At 49.3% G+C, this 16,066-nt stretch overlaps 1 protein-coding gene across 3 annotated transcripts; it reads right to left on the bottom strand.

Annotated features, from left to right (window-relative positions):
* Positions 1-4,157: 4,157 nt before the first annotated feature.
* On the bottom strand, positions 4,158-15,121 carry LOC123351590 (chromatin target of PRMT1). Of its 3 annotated transcripts, none has more exons than XM_044991045.1 (6): positions 15,057-15,121; positions 13,039-13,120; positions 11,357-11,510; positions 8,120-8,303; positions 7,853-7,990; positions 4,158-5,489 (listed from the first exon to the last, which is right to left on the bottom strand). In XM_044991045.1, the coding sequence occupies exons 2-6, from the start codon at positions 13,101-13,103 to the stop codon at positions 5,287-5,289; spliced, it is 744 nt and encodes a 247-aa protein (XP_044846980.1). In that variant the 5' UTR covers positions 13,104-13,120; positions 15,057-15,121; the 3' UTR covers positions 4,158-5,286. The 3 variants fall into 3 exon arrangements, with proteins under 3 accessions (XP_044846980.1, XP_044846977.1, XP_044846979.1); XM_044991042.1 differs by having other exon boundaries at positions 8,120-8,306; positions 15,057-15,119; XM_044991044.1 differs by lacking the exon at positions 15,057-15,121 and adding an exon at positions 14,949-14,967 and having other exon boundaries at positions 8,120-8,306.
* Between the last annotated feature and the right edge of the window lie 945 nt (positions 15,122-16,066).

Raw genomic sequence — 16,066 nt, 5'->3', positions numbered from 1 at the left:
TGCCTCTGGGCGGGGGCAGTGAGTGGGGCTAGCAGCGGGGCTGGGGGTAACCCAGGCTGGGCAGGGGGCAGTGAGTGGGGCTAGCAGCAGGGATGGGGGGGGCCTGGGGGTAACCCAGGCTCTGGAGCTGGGCAGGGGGCAGTGAGTGGGGCTAGCAGCAGGGATGGGGGGGGGGGGGGTGGGGGTACACCAGGCTCTGGAGCTGGCCAGGGGGCAGTGAGTGGGGCTAGCAGCGGGGCTGGGGGGGGGCTGGGGGTAACCCAGGCTCTGGAGCTGGGCAGGGGGCAGTGAGTGGGGCTAGCAGCAGGGATGGGGGGGGCGGCGGGGGGGAACCCAGGCTCTGGAGCTGGGCAGGGGACAGTGAGTGGGGCTAGCAGCAGGGATGGGGGGGGGCGGCTGGGGGTAACCCAGGCTCTGGAGCTGGGCAGGGGACAGTGAGTGGGGTTAGCAGCAGGGCGGGGGGGGGGGCTGGGGGTAACCCAGGCTCTGGAGCTGGGCAGGGGGCAGTGAGTGGGGCTAGCAGCAGGGCGGGGGGGGGCCTGGGGGTAACCCAGGCTCTGGAGCTGGGCAGGGGGCAGTGAGTGGGGCTAGCAGCGGGGCTGGGGGTAACCCAGGCTCTGGAACTGGGCAGGGGGCAGTGAGTGGGGTTAGCAGCAGGCCTGGGTGGGGGAGAGACCCAGCATCTGGGGCAGGGCTGCAGAGAGCAGCCTAAGGCTGCACTGGAGGGGACTGAGGCCACGGGACCCAGAACGATGGGGGAAAGTGGCAGTTTGTAGCTGCCTCCCTCTAGCGCCTGCCGCTCGTCTTTCCACCTGGCCCCCCAGCCAGGCCCGGCTTTCATGCGGCGTGACCCCCTCCTTGCTCCACAGAGCTGGCACCGCCTGGGCTCCACCACAGCCCAGCAGACCAGAGGGACCTTAACAACAGTGGGGTTTAGCCCAGATTTCGACCCAAAAGGCTGAGAGGAGAAGGGAAGGGAGAGCAGCAGGGAACCCAAGGGCGGGGGGGCCAGCGCTAGCCCCTTCTCCTGGAGTTTCAGCTGCTCCACTTAGATCGGGGGGGGAGGGACAGCTCAGTGGTTTGAGCATTGGCCTGCTAAACCCAGGATTGTGAGTTCAATCCTTGAGGGGGCCATTTGGGGATTGGTCCTGCTTTGAGCAGGGGGTTGGACTAGATACCTCCTGAGGTCCCTTCCAACCCAAATAATTTATGATTGTTGACACTATTTTCACTGAGCAACTTTTCCTGCCAGTAATTCAGAGCAGTGAGACAAGGGCAGAGCTATAGACTCAGGCGTGTCTGTCTACACCTGGGGGTGTTTCACTGGTAGTTATACTGCTGCACTGGAAGGTTTTGCTGCGGTTACGTCTCTCTAAAAGTGCTTCTATCTGCACAGCACAGTAATGCATTTAACAAGGCTTCCACCAGCAGAGCTAGGTCAGTAAAACAATCACACACCTATCTCCCAAGCCTGTGGGGGGAGAACTTCAGGTCAGGCCAAAATCCTGGTCTTCCTGAGGCAGAAAAGGATGTTCCTCCCTTGGGGTAATTATACAGAGGAGGTAAAAGCCAAGCCAACACACTGTAAATTTAACACGTAGCAGCTCAAGGTAAATGTTAGGCTCTCGCTCGGGTTTACCTTACCCTGCTAGCACTGGGGAAAACCACAAGCTGCCTTGTCTTCACGAGGATTTTACCACATGTGAAACTAAGCCCTGGTGAGAATTATCTTCCTGCTGTGGATGCACCCTGAGCCCCCGCTGACCCATCTCATGCACGAGCAGTCCCATGGAGCTCAGTAGGGCTTCTCCTATGTTTGGAGGGTGGAGGGACCCACTGTTGTCATTAAAAACCCTTGTTCTTCAAACCCTCCTGGCCTCAAAGTCAGCCTGTAACTATTGGATGTTAGGAGGGAAGTGTCCTAGTGAGGTTAGCCCCGCACTGGGTCTTCTTGCACCTTTCCTTTGCTGTAGCCGATACCGGCCACTGTCAGATGGGATACAGGACTAGATGGACCACGGCTCTGATCCAGGCTGGGAGTTCCTAGCTCAGGCTAAGCTGTGTGGTTGTTTCTATTTCCCCTGGGGAGAGCTCAGGGCATGCCCCACACTGCCCTATAGCAGCTTCCTGTCTGTGACCAACACGCAGGCTGATGCAGAAGTAAAGGCACGATGGGCCATACCCAGCAGCTTTCCTAGGCACCACAGGCCGTTCCTCAGTTAAGGCTGTTCCTCTACCCGCCTGGCCCCCACCGGGAGTGGGGGTCATGCAGCAACAGCTAGGCCCCGCCGGCAGGACCCACTTCACTTTGTTTTTAAATAAAAAATGCCAGAGCTGATGAGAGCTGCAGCCCTGAGCGCCAACCTGACCCCCAGAACAAGAGGAGCAGCAGGTCCAGCCTTGCAGGAAGACACCTCCAGGATAACAGTCCCCAGGCCTATTGCTTCTTTGGGGGCCCTCTTAAGACTGCCAGTCTCCTAGACAGACCCATAGGTGGTTGGAACTACTCAGCAGACTCTCACTGTACATAGACCCAGAGGCTCCATAGCCCATTAGCAAGCCCTTTTCCCTGCCAAACACGCCCCCCCCCCTCACTTGGAGCCTTCTCAAAAGAAAACTAAAAATACCCAGTAAAGTCTCGCATTAGTTCCAGGTAGGTGAATTTACTCTATCAGTTTGAAGGCACTGGTGTGATATATGGAGGGGGAGGATGATGTGTGTCTTATGAGCTCAATCCACCACAAAACACTGTTCAGAAAGCCAGAGATGTGGGGAAAATTTGGCTGGAACAAGCTTCGAGAAGGCCTTCTTACATGTAAGACGACTGGCAGAGCTGCAGCAGCACCTAGTGACTGGAATAAGTCAGGCAAGCTCATTCAGCATTTCAGTGTTTAAATTGAGATGTACAGAGAACCTGGGTAGTGCCGGGGCTTGCTTTGCATGCACGGTATTGTTGGTCTGAAGCCTAGGTTCCTTTCTGTTCATGGAGTATTTCAGCTCAGCGTTCAAATAATTTAAGGGAACAAGGCAAACATTTTTCTGTTCAAACAATAAGCCTGGACGCAGCACAGTAAATAGACAACACGAAAGAGTTTGATGTCTTATTTGTAGCGTCCCCCTTCTCATAACCCAGTCACTTTAATCTTTCAGGTTTCATATGCCCATTCCTGAAGCAGCAGCATGCTGTGATGTCTGCACCTAACCCTCTCCTGCAGTCTCTGCCACCCAAAAGGAGGAAAATTAACACAACATAAGTGTTGGGGACTGTGTTAGTACCTCATGTCCCTTTAATGAACGATTAAGATACTTGTTTAAAAATGATATATCTTCAACTGGCAACCTTAAAGCACTGGCAGCAGGAGTTATGGGGACAGTATTTTCAAGAGGAAGATAACTGGAGCTTAGGGAAGAAACATCCTATAGCAGTACTGAAATCTACTGGCCACACTAGAAAAGCAGATCCTTGTTGAAAGTGCAAACGCTAAGTTACATCACAGCATTAATGCGTGTGAAAAGGTAGTTGGCAGTCTGAATGCCCTTGCATACTATAGTAATTATCACAGCCAGACACACAGAGATAATCAAGGAAAGTTGAGCAGAAATGTCAGTTTCCTTCTTTGAACTTGTATATAGGAAGTCCTGGGACTTACCCACAATTGGCTCCTGAAAATTGTGTGGTGAGTTGAAACATTGTAACCGCAATCCACTCCATTGCGGGACTGAGCATTGTACAGTCAAAACCAATTGTCATAAGTTGAATCAGGGTGTCAACTCAGAAACATTGCAAGTGTTGTTTGTCTCGTAAGTCAAACATCAAGGATGCCCTGTACAAATTAGCTGGGAGCCCTAGATAAGCAACAGCATGCATAACAAAGGTTTGGAGGCAGGGAGGACCAGGCAGTCCCCCACCCTCCAATCTACACCATGAGAACTGGGGATTTAGATGAAATACCAGCTATAATGGACTGCCAGCCAGTGGAGAGGAAGCTGTTCTAACCGTAGTTGTGATGTTCCATTCAGGAGAGGATGATCGTTCACTGTCTTCTCATACCCACTAGAAAAGTCATCCCACAGAGTTTACGATCAACAATTAATGCTTGAGAATACCATTCTTACAACTTACTGCATTTAAAAAAATCCACAAAGTCCACATATTGTTTTTATAATCGTTTCTCCTTTGTCACAACGAACGAGAAATACAAGATTCCATTGAAACTGGAACAGTTCACAGGATGGTTGAACTTAAATCTTCGGGGGGTGGGGGGTGGGGGGGGGGAAAGCAAACCCCTTCTCAACTTCTAAAGCCAACCTAGGTTAAATGCACCACAGAAGCCACCAAAGTTGGTCTGGATTGAAAATTCAGTTTTGGTTACACTGGAAGGTAACAGCACTTGTTGATAAAACCAATTTTGGACCCAGGATTTTGGAGAGGCTATTCTACCCATGATTTTCTTTCAGACATCATTAATGTGCTTATTTCAAGATCCTTAAAACAGAAGCTAGTTCTTTTTCTAGATTTTGGTACACAGAAGCCATTAGAGTGCCATCCCTTCAAACATGATACAAAATAAATTCAAATTTTATCTGAAAAACAGCCTTTAACCTGGAAAATCCTCTCTGTACTACCGTTAGAATGCTAGCAACCAGTGGGGATGAACTTTTGGTACAAAATAAAAGATTGACATGTCTATCTTCCTTAACCTGAATTTGATTGATTAGGCAAGTCCTGGAGGGAGATGTTTTGGTATGTTTACTTCAAATGAGTTATTGCAACAATAAAACTGCAAATGTGGATATTTACCCTTTAGCCACACTATGGGATCAACTCCTATCCTGAAACAAACCATGGAGAGTAAGAGGCACGTATAACCATGTGATCCCACAGCTTGTGTTCAGCACCAACGAGCACTTCCCCTAAAAAAGCACAGATTGTGGCATACATGCAGCATTTTCCCTTCATAAACACAAAGGAACTTAGTGTGCCATCGCAGCCAGGCTGGCGTGCTGAGCACACCCCTGCACTGAGGTCAGTGGCTGTATCTGCAGCTCGTCTGTCACATTCATGTTCAGAGTAGTTAGGAAAAATTATAAAAAACAATCCAAAAAAGGTTTCATACAACATATAGTATCAAAATGTAAGAGGAACACACTAAAATCTGATCTCTTGGTAGAACAGGGCTGCCCCTGTTCCTGCAGGTCCTTCCAGCATGAATCAGGTTTTTCCATTTTTAGCTTATGGGCATTGACATACACATTAACTTCAATGAGAGTCTATCAGAAGGACCTTCAGTCATTAGTTTCTGGATCTGTCTGAGCCATGTAAGCATCCAGCTCAGCATCGAGGTGTCCTTTTGTTTTAGACATGTAAGCATCTAATTGGTTGTCCAGTTGTTCCTTGGTCAACGCAGGACGTGCAGACCCTCTTCCTCGTCCTCTGCCTCTGCCACGACCACCGAAGCCCCCTCTTCCCCGGCCGGCCATGCCACGACCTTACAGTGAAACAAGATTACAGTTACACACCACACTGGAATGCACCGCCAGACTCGGACAGAGGGAGCAACAAACATTAAGGATCTGACCTAATCCCACCAATGAGAGTTTAGCTACAGCTGCCCGTGCGCCCTCAACTTGCCACCCCATACTACCTAGGCAAGGCAACGGCTGGGTGGCCAGTCCGCTGAAGAAGCCACTCAGGTACATAACAGTGCTCAATGTAGAGACCACCGAGTGGCACACTGTGCACTACGTGGTATGCGAGAGAGCCACGTACAAGGTGGAGACAGCTGGTAGCCAACGGTGCCGCTTCTGCTACTGACCAGATCAGCCCCTTGGTCAAGTCACTCCCCTGGTAGTGTCTCTCCTTGTGCATCAAGTGTCTATTCAAATCTCTGGACAACTGTCTCCCCACAGTATCTCTGCTCTCGGTTCATCCTCCAACCTCATTATACTCTTCCATATCCATATCCTATTACTCCCACACTGCCCCCAACCCTGTGCATGGGATAGTTTCCTTCCTCCGGTGTGACAAGCACCCTCTTTTCCTCCTTTAAACCCACTTTCATGAACCTTCCTACATCTCTGTCTCCTTCTTACAGAGCTTCTCATGTTTCCCTGAGCTATAGGCAAGTTTATCTGAATCACACCAAACTCTTGGGAGTGGAGACCTTTTCTTTAAACCCATTTTGTAAAGCACCACATGTTTACTGCACTCTAAATACACGCGTCTACTTTACGTAGTATGAGAACTAATGACTTCCTACTTGTGGGCAAGTTACAGACTATGTGTCACATTAAACAGGAAGTTTTCTCCTTTGAACAAGTATAAATAATCTAGTGTTGCACCAGACCCTGCTATTGCAATGCCAGTAATCAAGAATTATTGAGCGAGACTTAAAGTATGTTTTTTTTGCAGCTGAGCCAAAGCAGACCCAACAGTTGGTGTGGACTATTTTTTGTATACCTGTTACATATCAAAGCACTAACGATCCTGTGTCCCTCTGGGAGACAGTGGCAGCCCATACAGTGCTGGAACTCCATACAGTGTATGTACTTTTAAACGTAGCGAAGACTCCACTGCCTGAGATGGCGTTTGAAGTTGCAGTCTTGTACAGGGCTGTGCGTGCCCATCAGCATCAAGGCAGGGTCTATAGGGCAGCCCCATGGTACACTTTAGATTGCTTGGTACCATTTTAGCCTGGCATTAATCCCTAACACACATTAGTGCCTTGATGCATCAGACAATTACTAGCCAAGTATAATCAGCATTTATTCCCCACCACCCTTCCTACTGAGCTTTAGAGAAAGCAGCAATGCCATTAACAATTAGGAATAAGCTTGCTCAATACATATCCATATCCCACCAATTTTACATTAGGTGTCAAACTAGTTCTGAGGGACCTGTTTCGGCATTAGAACCCACTAGGACTGAATTAATGTCATTCTACAAGGAAGACTAGGAAATAATGTTTAATCTCCAATATTAATTCACAAAAGCAAGGAAGTTGTAGGTTCTTACCTGCCATTTGCCCCCGCATCTAGGAACACAGGTGCTGCAAAGAAATCAATGGGCCTTTTGCTAAAATAAAAAGCCACAGCATGTGGCTCAGTGAGCTCTGATCGCTGTAATGTCCCATTTGAGAATTCTCTAGTTTGGGCATTAATGATTCCACTAGGTCAGCTGCGATTGCAGCCTACATTTGTTCTAGTGCCAATCCCGTTTGGGGACTGTTGTAATTTAATACTTTGCACTCTGAAAAGGATTGAGTATTTAAGGAACAGATTCCATTTCAAACTCCCAGTGAACTAATAAAACCAGGGCCTGAAAAACTTCCACTTAAGGAGCAAGTAGGACACTTCCCTGTTGAGGTTGGAGGCCTAAGCCCTCAGTTTCTGCATAATTTAGACTTTCACTTAAGGAATGTGTTTCTAGCACCATATGGTTGTGACGGCTACACTTCATTCCTGATTAGAAAGTGAAACAATGCAGAGTCGTTTGTACAGAAATTGCACCAGTGCCTTTGCCACTACTCAAAGCCTCACAGAGCAGGAGTGTGATACTGACAAGACTCTGGTCAGTTTCACCACCGCTATCCAGAACCCTCTGGGAAGCAATGACACCAACTAGGATCTTGCCTTTCAGCACAAATGTTGCTAAAACCAACAGTTCAGAAAATGAAAATATAATGTGTTTGTATCCAGCACAGTATCAAACAAGTGTATCTTTATGGTGGAGATTCTACTTCACAGGTGCTAATATACATTATATTTTAACCAAGAAGGTGGAAGTTAAAGGTTGCTTCAGATTCTTCTCTAAACAATACCCTCATGCCTTCCCAAATGTCAGCACACTAACCTCTGCCACCAATTCCTCCACGACCCATGGCTCCTCTGCCTAGACCACCTCTCCCAGGTCCACCACGGCCTCTAACGCCACCTCTTCTCAGGCCCATCCTAGGGGATACACCACGTCCTCCCCGAAGTAAACTCTGACCTTTAATGGGGTGAGGAAAAAAAGTCAAGCAGGTAATCAAAACAAGAAGCTAGCTGTCAAACTTAACAAGAAGTCATTGAATATCCTCCCCCAGGGATATTTTATTTCCCCTATTAACAATATACTCACCTCTGAGGGGAATGCCTCCTCTCAGCAACGCCCTCGCTCCACGTCCACCACGCATGGCTCCTCGTGGTAAACCTCTCTGACCCATCGGTAGCCCTCGTCCTCCAACAGCTCCACGAGCCAGGGGTCCTGCTGGCCGGCCTAATCGTGCCTGGATGTTACTTTTACCCAGGCGCTGCTTTAAGCTCTTCTGGAATGAAAGTTTTTTTAAAAACAGGAAAGTCATGTAGCTATCAGGGAGTTATCATGCAACTGGCATAGATGGAATCAGATACCTCCACCAGCAAAGGAGGAAGCAGAATCTATTCAGGGCCCAAGGCCCACTGCAAAGTATTTAGGTCTCAAGAAAGATCTTGTCTAGAGAGGGCCAGTCTGTCAAGTGTAAGCCCAGCTAGGAAGTGAAACAGACATCTAATCCCCAAGGGGGGCTGTAGCCTTCCCTTTAAGAAAGGTGCTCAGGCACTAGTGATGAGCCTGCTGCAAACGCCTAGAGAAAAAGTTATATTGTCTACAGCCAGGAGACTTGTGCACTCAGCCTCTGATAATTATATGCCCAAAGTTTCAAATCCAGTGATCTCACTGGAACAATCTTATGTCTAGATTTCCCCAGACACTGACAGAGACTAAACCCTTCCATATTTGTCTTTATAAGCTAGCACAAACAAGAGTATTCACCCCCTCCAAAACAACTGCATTAAGCTCCAACTTAAAAACCACAAGAGCCAAGAAATTCAGAGTTAAGACCAAGATTGTTTTCTCCTCTCAAATGACGGATAACTCAGTTCAAGGCAGTTAAGGAAACACTTAGACCCAGTTTATACCACACAGCCCAATATATTTTGGGCTTAATTTGGGGATTTGTTTGCGCTATACCATACATTTGGTTCTTTGTGTCAAACAAATTTTAAAGCTGCTTTCGCCCAACTTCTCTGGAGAGTGGCCAGCAGGGGCTAGAATGCTGTTAGATACCTGCTGTCTTCGAGTACAATCGTTAAGATTTCAGGCATTTCACAGTTTTAGGCTGTATAACAGCTTTTAGATGAACCACAACAGGTCTACAACACCCAACTCTTTACCCTGTGCAGCCAAACCTGCCCCTTGTACTATTTGAATTGGAATACGACACTGAAGCACACTGGCTGGCACTTGGTGAAACACAGGAAGGGATGGTCATGCATTAGGGGAAATGGTGCTGTCCTGAGTGAAGTGGGGTGGGTGGTGAGTTTGAAAGTTCATAGCTGTGACTGCATGGCCTCTCTAATGGTGCAGAAGACCCTAATATTCTTCACAGGATGCTCCTCCAGAGGAACAGTCCCTGCTCCCCTACGTACCAGCGAATAGACCTTCCAAAGTCAATTGGTGATGACTGCTGAAGAGCAACCCAACACTACTAAACTAGAGTCCCCAAATTTTCCCAGAGGAACACATTGCAGCTGTCATCTTTAATAAGGAGGTGTGAACCATACAGGCCACGAGTCCTAGTATGCAATGCTTCACTTGATCTGCTGGCTCTACCTCCACATGAGATTTACTTGTACGCATTTCCATAACGCTCCTCAATGCAGCCCAAGTTCCTCAACACGAGAAATGGCATTAGAGGCTCGACAGGCAGCTCTGGACCCCCCGTAACCTACGCTGACTGAGAAGGAGCTGTGCTCTACCTTCTTTTCCATCGGAAGTTCCAACATGAACCTCAAACCCAACATACATTTTGATCTTGAACTGCGGGGCAAGATCCAGAACCGTGTTCAATCCTAAAAGATAGCGTGTATGTGTGCATGTGTGTGCACATGGTTCCAATGAAAAAGTGAAACAGGTGCCAGTGAAGTGAAGTGAAAGGGTCTATATTTTCCTCACACAGATTCAGCCACTCACTGACTCCGCAAACAAAGGGAACAATGTACTTTATGAAATGAGAATTGTCTATCCTTTTATATCACTAGTGAAGCCCTTATGAGATTATACTATAAACCCTTTCTGTGGAAACCATAAATTATTCATATATAGAGCTTTTGTTTAGAAGCTCCAGACAGAAAGTTTCTCTTACTAGCACCTGGTTCTGATTTTAGGAACAGCAGGCTCCTGGGCTCTGAGTGCAATGCAGTTACATTCCTTTTCATGAAAGAACACACACCAAACTCCAGCACAAGAGTCAGATAAAGATTGTAGTTACGTGACAAAGCCACTCAAATAGGAACCTTCCACAGTTCTCTCCTAGTGTGCCCAAAGATGTCTTGGATTATATTTAATGACTACTGTATTCGAGTCATGCAGGGCTGCTACCATCCAGACCCATGTTTTAATTATTTCCATGGACCATACATACACAAATTTCAAGAGAAACTCTCCAAGTCTCTCTCTGTACTAACAGACAGTTATACAGCACGTTGCGTTCTTTACAGTTTGAGATACTCTGATAAGAAGCACTTTGGCACAGTAACATAGCTAATTGCCTCTTAGGCACCATACTCTAATCACTATCTTATCAACGAGGGCTCACATCTAGCAGACCCCATTCACTGAGCACAGAGCAATGCACAGGTACTATTTAAATGTGATGTACAACTCAATATGAATACACTGTGCTCAGATGTGCTGTTCCACACTGGACCTTCAAGTGGAAGCCAACTTTTGGGCTGCTCAGTAGCATACAGCTCTGGTCAGTCTATGTGGATAACAGGAATAGTAAGATTCTTGTTACTTTAGCAAGAATGTACAAGAAACCAAGAACTCATTTTTAGTTCATGTAGTTCTTGTTCAGACAACTGCTGGCAATAGCATAAAACAAGGGGAAAAAAACAGGCAGACCCCGCCCCCTCAAAAAAAAAAAGGCACTAACAGGGAACAAGAGCTAACATGTTGCAATGTGAAAGCAGCTAGATTAAGGCATTAAGAATTCAGCAGATCCAGAAAACTGGAATCAGACCATTTAGGTGGGGGAGAGGGAAAAAGCTGTGAAATTTCAGGTTGTCCTCTCTTCTGGAAAAACAGCAAAGGAGGAGATTTAAACAAACAATAGCCAACAGAAGACATGACAGACTAACTGAACTAAACGGTATTAACAACCTATAAAGCATTACTTATCTGCAGTGACAATCTGAAATTCTCTTGAAGTCCCTCCAAACATTCTCAGCTCTTACTTTCAAGTGACATCTTGAAAAATTCTCATATCCTGAAAAGCCACCAGCTGCTGACAGGCATCATCAACTGTCTGCAGTGGAATAGGACACTTTCTCTCACCTGCTTAAGCTTCAAGGCAGCCTGAACAGAAGGTCTATTCTCCATCTGCTGGGCCAGTCTTCTGTTTCTGGCACTGGCCAGTTGCTGCTGCTGCTGCATGGTAGCCCGAATATTCACTGGCATCGGCTGTTTGTTCTTCAGCATATTAGTAAAGCTTCAAGGTCGAACAAAATGGATGTTTAAATAAAGTTTTATTACAAACATTTATGGCATTTCATGGCTCTCAAGACTGGAGCTCCAGATCCCATGAACTTTATGTAAAAAGTGGCACACTTAGATCATGTCATATGCGAGTTATGTATTCCTCGTTTTCCACAAACGTGCTAGAATAGGAAATGCAGATTTGGATAAGTGCAACATATTAATTCAAAAGTGATAAAGTTTTAAGTTATTGCTTTTAAAGGTGAAAGAAGTTATGAAAAACAAGCAACAAGCAGAAATGGCCATGAGAGACAGGAGAAGACATTACAACGAAACAGGAAAGCAAACTGAAATCTGACTGCAAAAGCCAAGACAGATAGTTTAGGGGGGAAACTGTTTAATAGTTTGAGGGCAGTAAGCATATTTATGAGTCGCATCACTCTGACAACAGAAAACCAAGCGTCTGGCATAATACTTATAAGGAGGACAGTTCTATCACGATAAAAGATGCCACCATATGAGTGCATTCGTTTAGACTACAATTTTGTTGGCATCTGGGAATTTCTTTGGTGCATTAGGGATTTTCTGCCTTTAAAAATTATGTGGTGTGAACATACCACCAGGAACGTAGGCTTCCTCACCAGTAATCAGTGTCTACAGTATCCTAATAGCTACAAATTACAGTGAAATTAAGCACTACAAAGTGCTCAATGTGGTCTGGCTGGAACTAACAAAATTAACAGGCAGGTAACTCCCCTGTACTGTACCTAATGATCTGCCTGCCCGGCCATAAATCACAAGCACTGGCTAAGACTACTGTTCACTGCAGTGAACACTGGAATAGGGACTGCAAGTAAACGGCTTCATTTCTCCTTGGCTTAATGATATTAACATTTAATCGGAGAGTGAGTTAGTGAGAAAGTGAAATATGAACAGAAGCTTCACTGTTAGTTCATCACTATAGATTTGCAAAAGCTTAATGGCATGAAAGAGCAGAGGGCTCTTTAAGAGAGGAAATAAAAAGAAGCAGTGCCAAGAAAGGAAAGCGATGGAGATGAAGCAAAGCATTTGCCTCTTACAAGGCCCAAGAACATTGTTAAAGGGCCTCTGGGCTGGTTTGGTGGCCTGCTGCATGCCTCTTACAGGCCAGACCACATGCGTGTGTCTCCCTTGGACAAAGCAGCAAGCCTTCTGCAGCTTCGGTAACATGCTACCATGCTGCAGTGGTCAACTATATAAAATGTAAAAACGTGGAAGAAAAAGGGAGGGTGCGAGGTTTCTCTTTTTTTAATAAGACATCCCACCACATTTACGTCTCATATAGTTTAATATTAACAGCTACTGACAAAATCCTCCAAAATAATTGCCCTTTTAACCTCGTGTACCACATTTGTTGCAGCTTAAGACAGAGGTGCATAGCCACCTGCTTCTTTTTTAGGTAGGTTAAAACAGGGCAGAAACCATGTCGGTTTTGGACACTGGACACAGTGACAATTAAGTAAAAATTTCTTATGAGCTGAAGTTGCTGTTGGCTTCCTCACCGCTCGTTCAGAGACATCTTGGTGGTGCTCTTTAGCACAACCTTCGGCGCTGACTGTGCAGCCATCTTCAGATCACGATCGTCTGAAACAAACAATAGCCAGATTTAGTAAGAAGAACTGAGCCCATGAAATTATTTGGCTAGATTTTCCATGCCAAACTTGTGTGTGTGGAGACAGCCAAGAACCATGTAAATCATGGATGTGACTGTGCTAGCAGTGCATTTCATAGCATCACAAAACATCCTAAAAGGTAAGTTTCAGTAAACTAGTTGAGTTATGCTATCTCATCTCTCAACTGTGTGTCAGGTTAATGCCACAGAAACATTAAATTCCACTTTCAGTGAAGATCTCACCTACGTATGCCATTAACAGCCTGGTGAAGATCATTTCTAACTGGCTGGTTTCAATGAGGTTATGTTTTTCTAAGCAGGAGAGCAGTAGGAATTAATCTTTCTGATTCTGGATTCAGTTTCTGATACACTAGGCTGAGGGTTCTCAAACTGGGGGTTGGGACCCCTCAAGGGGCCGTGAGATTATTACATGGGGGTCACAAGCTGTCAGCCTCCACCTCAAACCCCGCTTTGCTTCCAGCATTTATAATGGTGTTAAATATATAAAAAAAGTGTTTTTAACTTATAACGGGGGGTTGCTTTGTGAAAGGGGTCAACCAGTACGGAAGTTTGAGAACCACTGCACTAGGCATTAAGGCTCTGGATGCAATATTTCCTCTATCCAAGTTATTACCTCAGTTGGAACTGTGACATCAGTTGTCAGACCCTAGCCAAATTACGCCAATGCTCCCTCCTCTGCAAGCAGCCCCTGCACAGCACAGGTATTAGGTGTGCCAAGCACTAGGCTGATGGCCCAGGGAAGGGGGCTATGCCCCGCAACTGCACACCAAACACATTATGACCTTATTCAACATTCCTGCTGTTTATAGAGCAGTTATGGGCCCATCCACGCTGCAGCCGAACACACCAGCAGTCAGAAACACTAGTGACGTCCATCGCTTGCTTGGACAGGGATAGTCTTTGAGAGCAGCGGTACAGTTATATCCATTTTCAGATCGGGGATGCGCTCAGATACTTACTTCCCCACAACCCCAGCGTCTGAACAGGCAGTTCACAGACCGCCTAACGTGGTTCTCCAACAAAAAATCCCCATCCCAGTGGGCAGGGAACAACAGCAACAAAGCTGGTATTTAGTTAGTGCCTTTTGAACCACTGCCCGGCCAGGGCCCCAAGCCCGAGAGAGATTCTGGCCACCAAGGGAGGCTGACATCGATACCCGAGGGAAGGTCGGACCCGCGTCAGCCATTGAGCTTTATTATTAGCCACACACCTAATGCGGGGAGCTCGTCCCAGCACGGCAGCGCCCTGAGCCACCGAGATGAGGCGCAAGGGGGGGAGCTGCGGAGCCCCCTGCACAGCGCAGCTTGCAACGGGGGGGGGGTGTCAGGGAGGCCCGGCCTCGCGAGCCCCGGTTCCCGGCCCCACGCCCGGCTCGGGGGGTGTCAGGGAGGCCCGACCTCGCGAGCCCCGGTTCCCGGCCCCACGCCGGGCTCGGGGGGTGTCAGGGAGGTCCGGCCTAGCGAGCCCCGGTTCCCGGCCCCACGCCCGGCTCGGGGGGTGTCAGGGAGGCCCGGCCTCGCGAGCCCCGGTTCCCGGCCCCACGCCGGGCTCGCAGGGCGGGAAGGCTGTTAGCCCCAAGCGTGGGGGGGGCTCTGCTGGGCTGATCTCCCCAGGCCCCCAGCCCGCCCCGGCCGTGACACTGCCCGGGCCCCGCTCCAGGGAGGAGTCGCCGGGCGGGGCCAGCCCCCTCCTCCCCACACCGTGATCACAGCACCGCGTAACCCCCGCCTCAGCCGGGCCCCTCCCCCGCTCTCCCTGCCCCCGGGGCCCCTCTGTCACCGAAGCAGACGGTCGCCAGGACTCCGGGCGGGGCTGCGGGGCGGGGGTGGGGCGCGGGGCTGGCTCCGTGGGGCTCCGTCCCCTCCGCCCGCTCCCCGCTGCACTCACGCTCGAGCGCTGAAAACAAAATGGCCGCCGCTTCCTTCCCTACTCCCCCCGCGCGCCGAGCCGGGGAAAATGGCGACCGGCCGCCGCGTTTTGCGCAGCCGCGAGAACGCGCCCACGTGACTCTCCTCGCCCCTAGCAGGGCCTTGCACTACGTGATCACTCCCGCTCTTCCCCTCCCCCGGGGGGGAGGGGCTGAGCCATGTGGCCACTCCCTTTTCGGGAGGGGGCAGTTGGGGGCGGGACTTGGTGCAGTGGGCGGGGCCTGGGAGGGCCTCATGGGCGGAGCCTTGGCTCTGAGGCGGGGTGGGGGCTGAGGGCCCCGGGGGGGGGGGCAGAGTCTGGGAGGGCCTCATTGGAGCAGGGGGGGCAGGTTGGGATATAGGGGGGCTTGGGGCAGAGGCTGGGAGGGCCTCATGGGCAGAGCCTTGGATCTCAGGCGGGGTGGGGGCTGAGGGCCCTGGGGGGCAGGGGGGGCCTCATGGGCAGAGCCTTGGATCTGAGGGCCCCAGGAAGGGGGGAGGCTGGGATATGGGGGGGCTGGGGCAGAGTCTGGGAGGGCCTCATGGGCAGAGCCTTGTATTGGAGCAGGGGGGGCAGGTTGGGATATAGGGGGACTTGGGGCAGAGGGCAGGGCCCCAGGCCTGAGGAGGTGCAGCTCAGGGCCCCAGAGCAGCTGGGGGGTACCCTGGGCTGGAAGGGGGGGCAAGGTGGGTGTGAGGCCTGGGCTGGGTGGAGGGAGCCCACTTGTGGGAGTCGTGGGGTCTGACTCCTCTGGAAGCAGCTGGGTATGGGGGGCTCCCCTGCTCTGGCTGGGATAACCTGGCAGCCGTTGTTGCCCTGTAGGGTGGGCGGTGGGCTAGGAGAACTGCGTCTGCACCCTGCTGAGTGGCAGGTCCGGCCATGCCCCCAAAGCCGTTCCAGCACATGGCTGCTTCTGTGTGAGGGTTGGGGGGCAGGGTTAGGATCTCGCTCTAAGTCCATGTTCAGACTCAACCGCAGGTGATAGTGAC

Source organism: Mauremys mutica, chromosome 17, assembly GCF_020497125.1.
Source record: "Mauremys mutica isolate MM-2020 ecotype Southern chromosome 17, ASM2049712v1, whole genome shotgun sequence".
Classification (NCBI taxonomy): Eukaryota; Metazoa; Chordata; order Testudines; family Geoemydidae; genus Mauremys; species Mauremys mutica.
Note: the sequence above shows the minus strand (reverse complement) of the source record. Positions and strands in the feature narration are given on the sequence as shown.

What these genes read in the sequence shown, in the direction of transcription:
- LOC123351590 (XM_044991042.1), bottom strand. Translation starts at nt 13,103, where the DNA reads ATGGCTGCACAGTCAGCGCCGAAGGTTGTGCTAAAGAGCACCACCAAG. An exon ending in AAGATGTCTCTGAACGAGCG is followed by an intron (nt 11,511 to 13,038) that starts GTGAGGAAGCCA and finishes TCGACCTTGAAG; the next exon opens with CTTTACTAATATGCTGAAGA. An exon ending in AGGAGGCATTCCCCTCAGAG is followed by an intron (nt 7,991 to 8,119) that starts GTGAGTATATTG and finishes ACCCCATTAAAG; the next exon opens with GTCAGAGTTTACTTCGGGGA.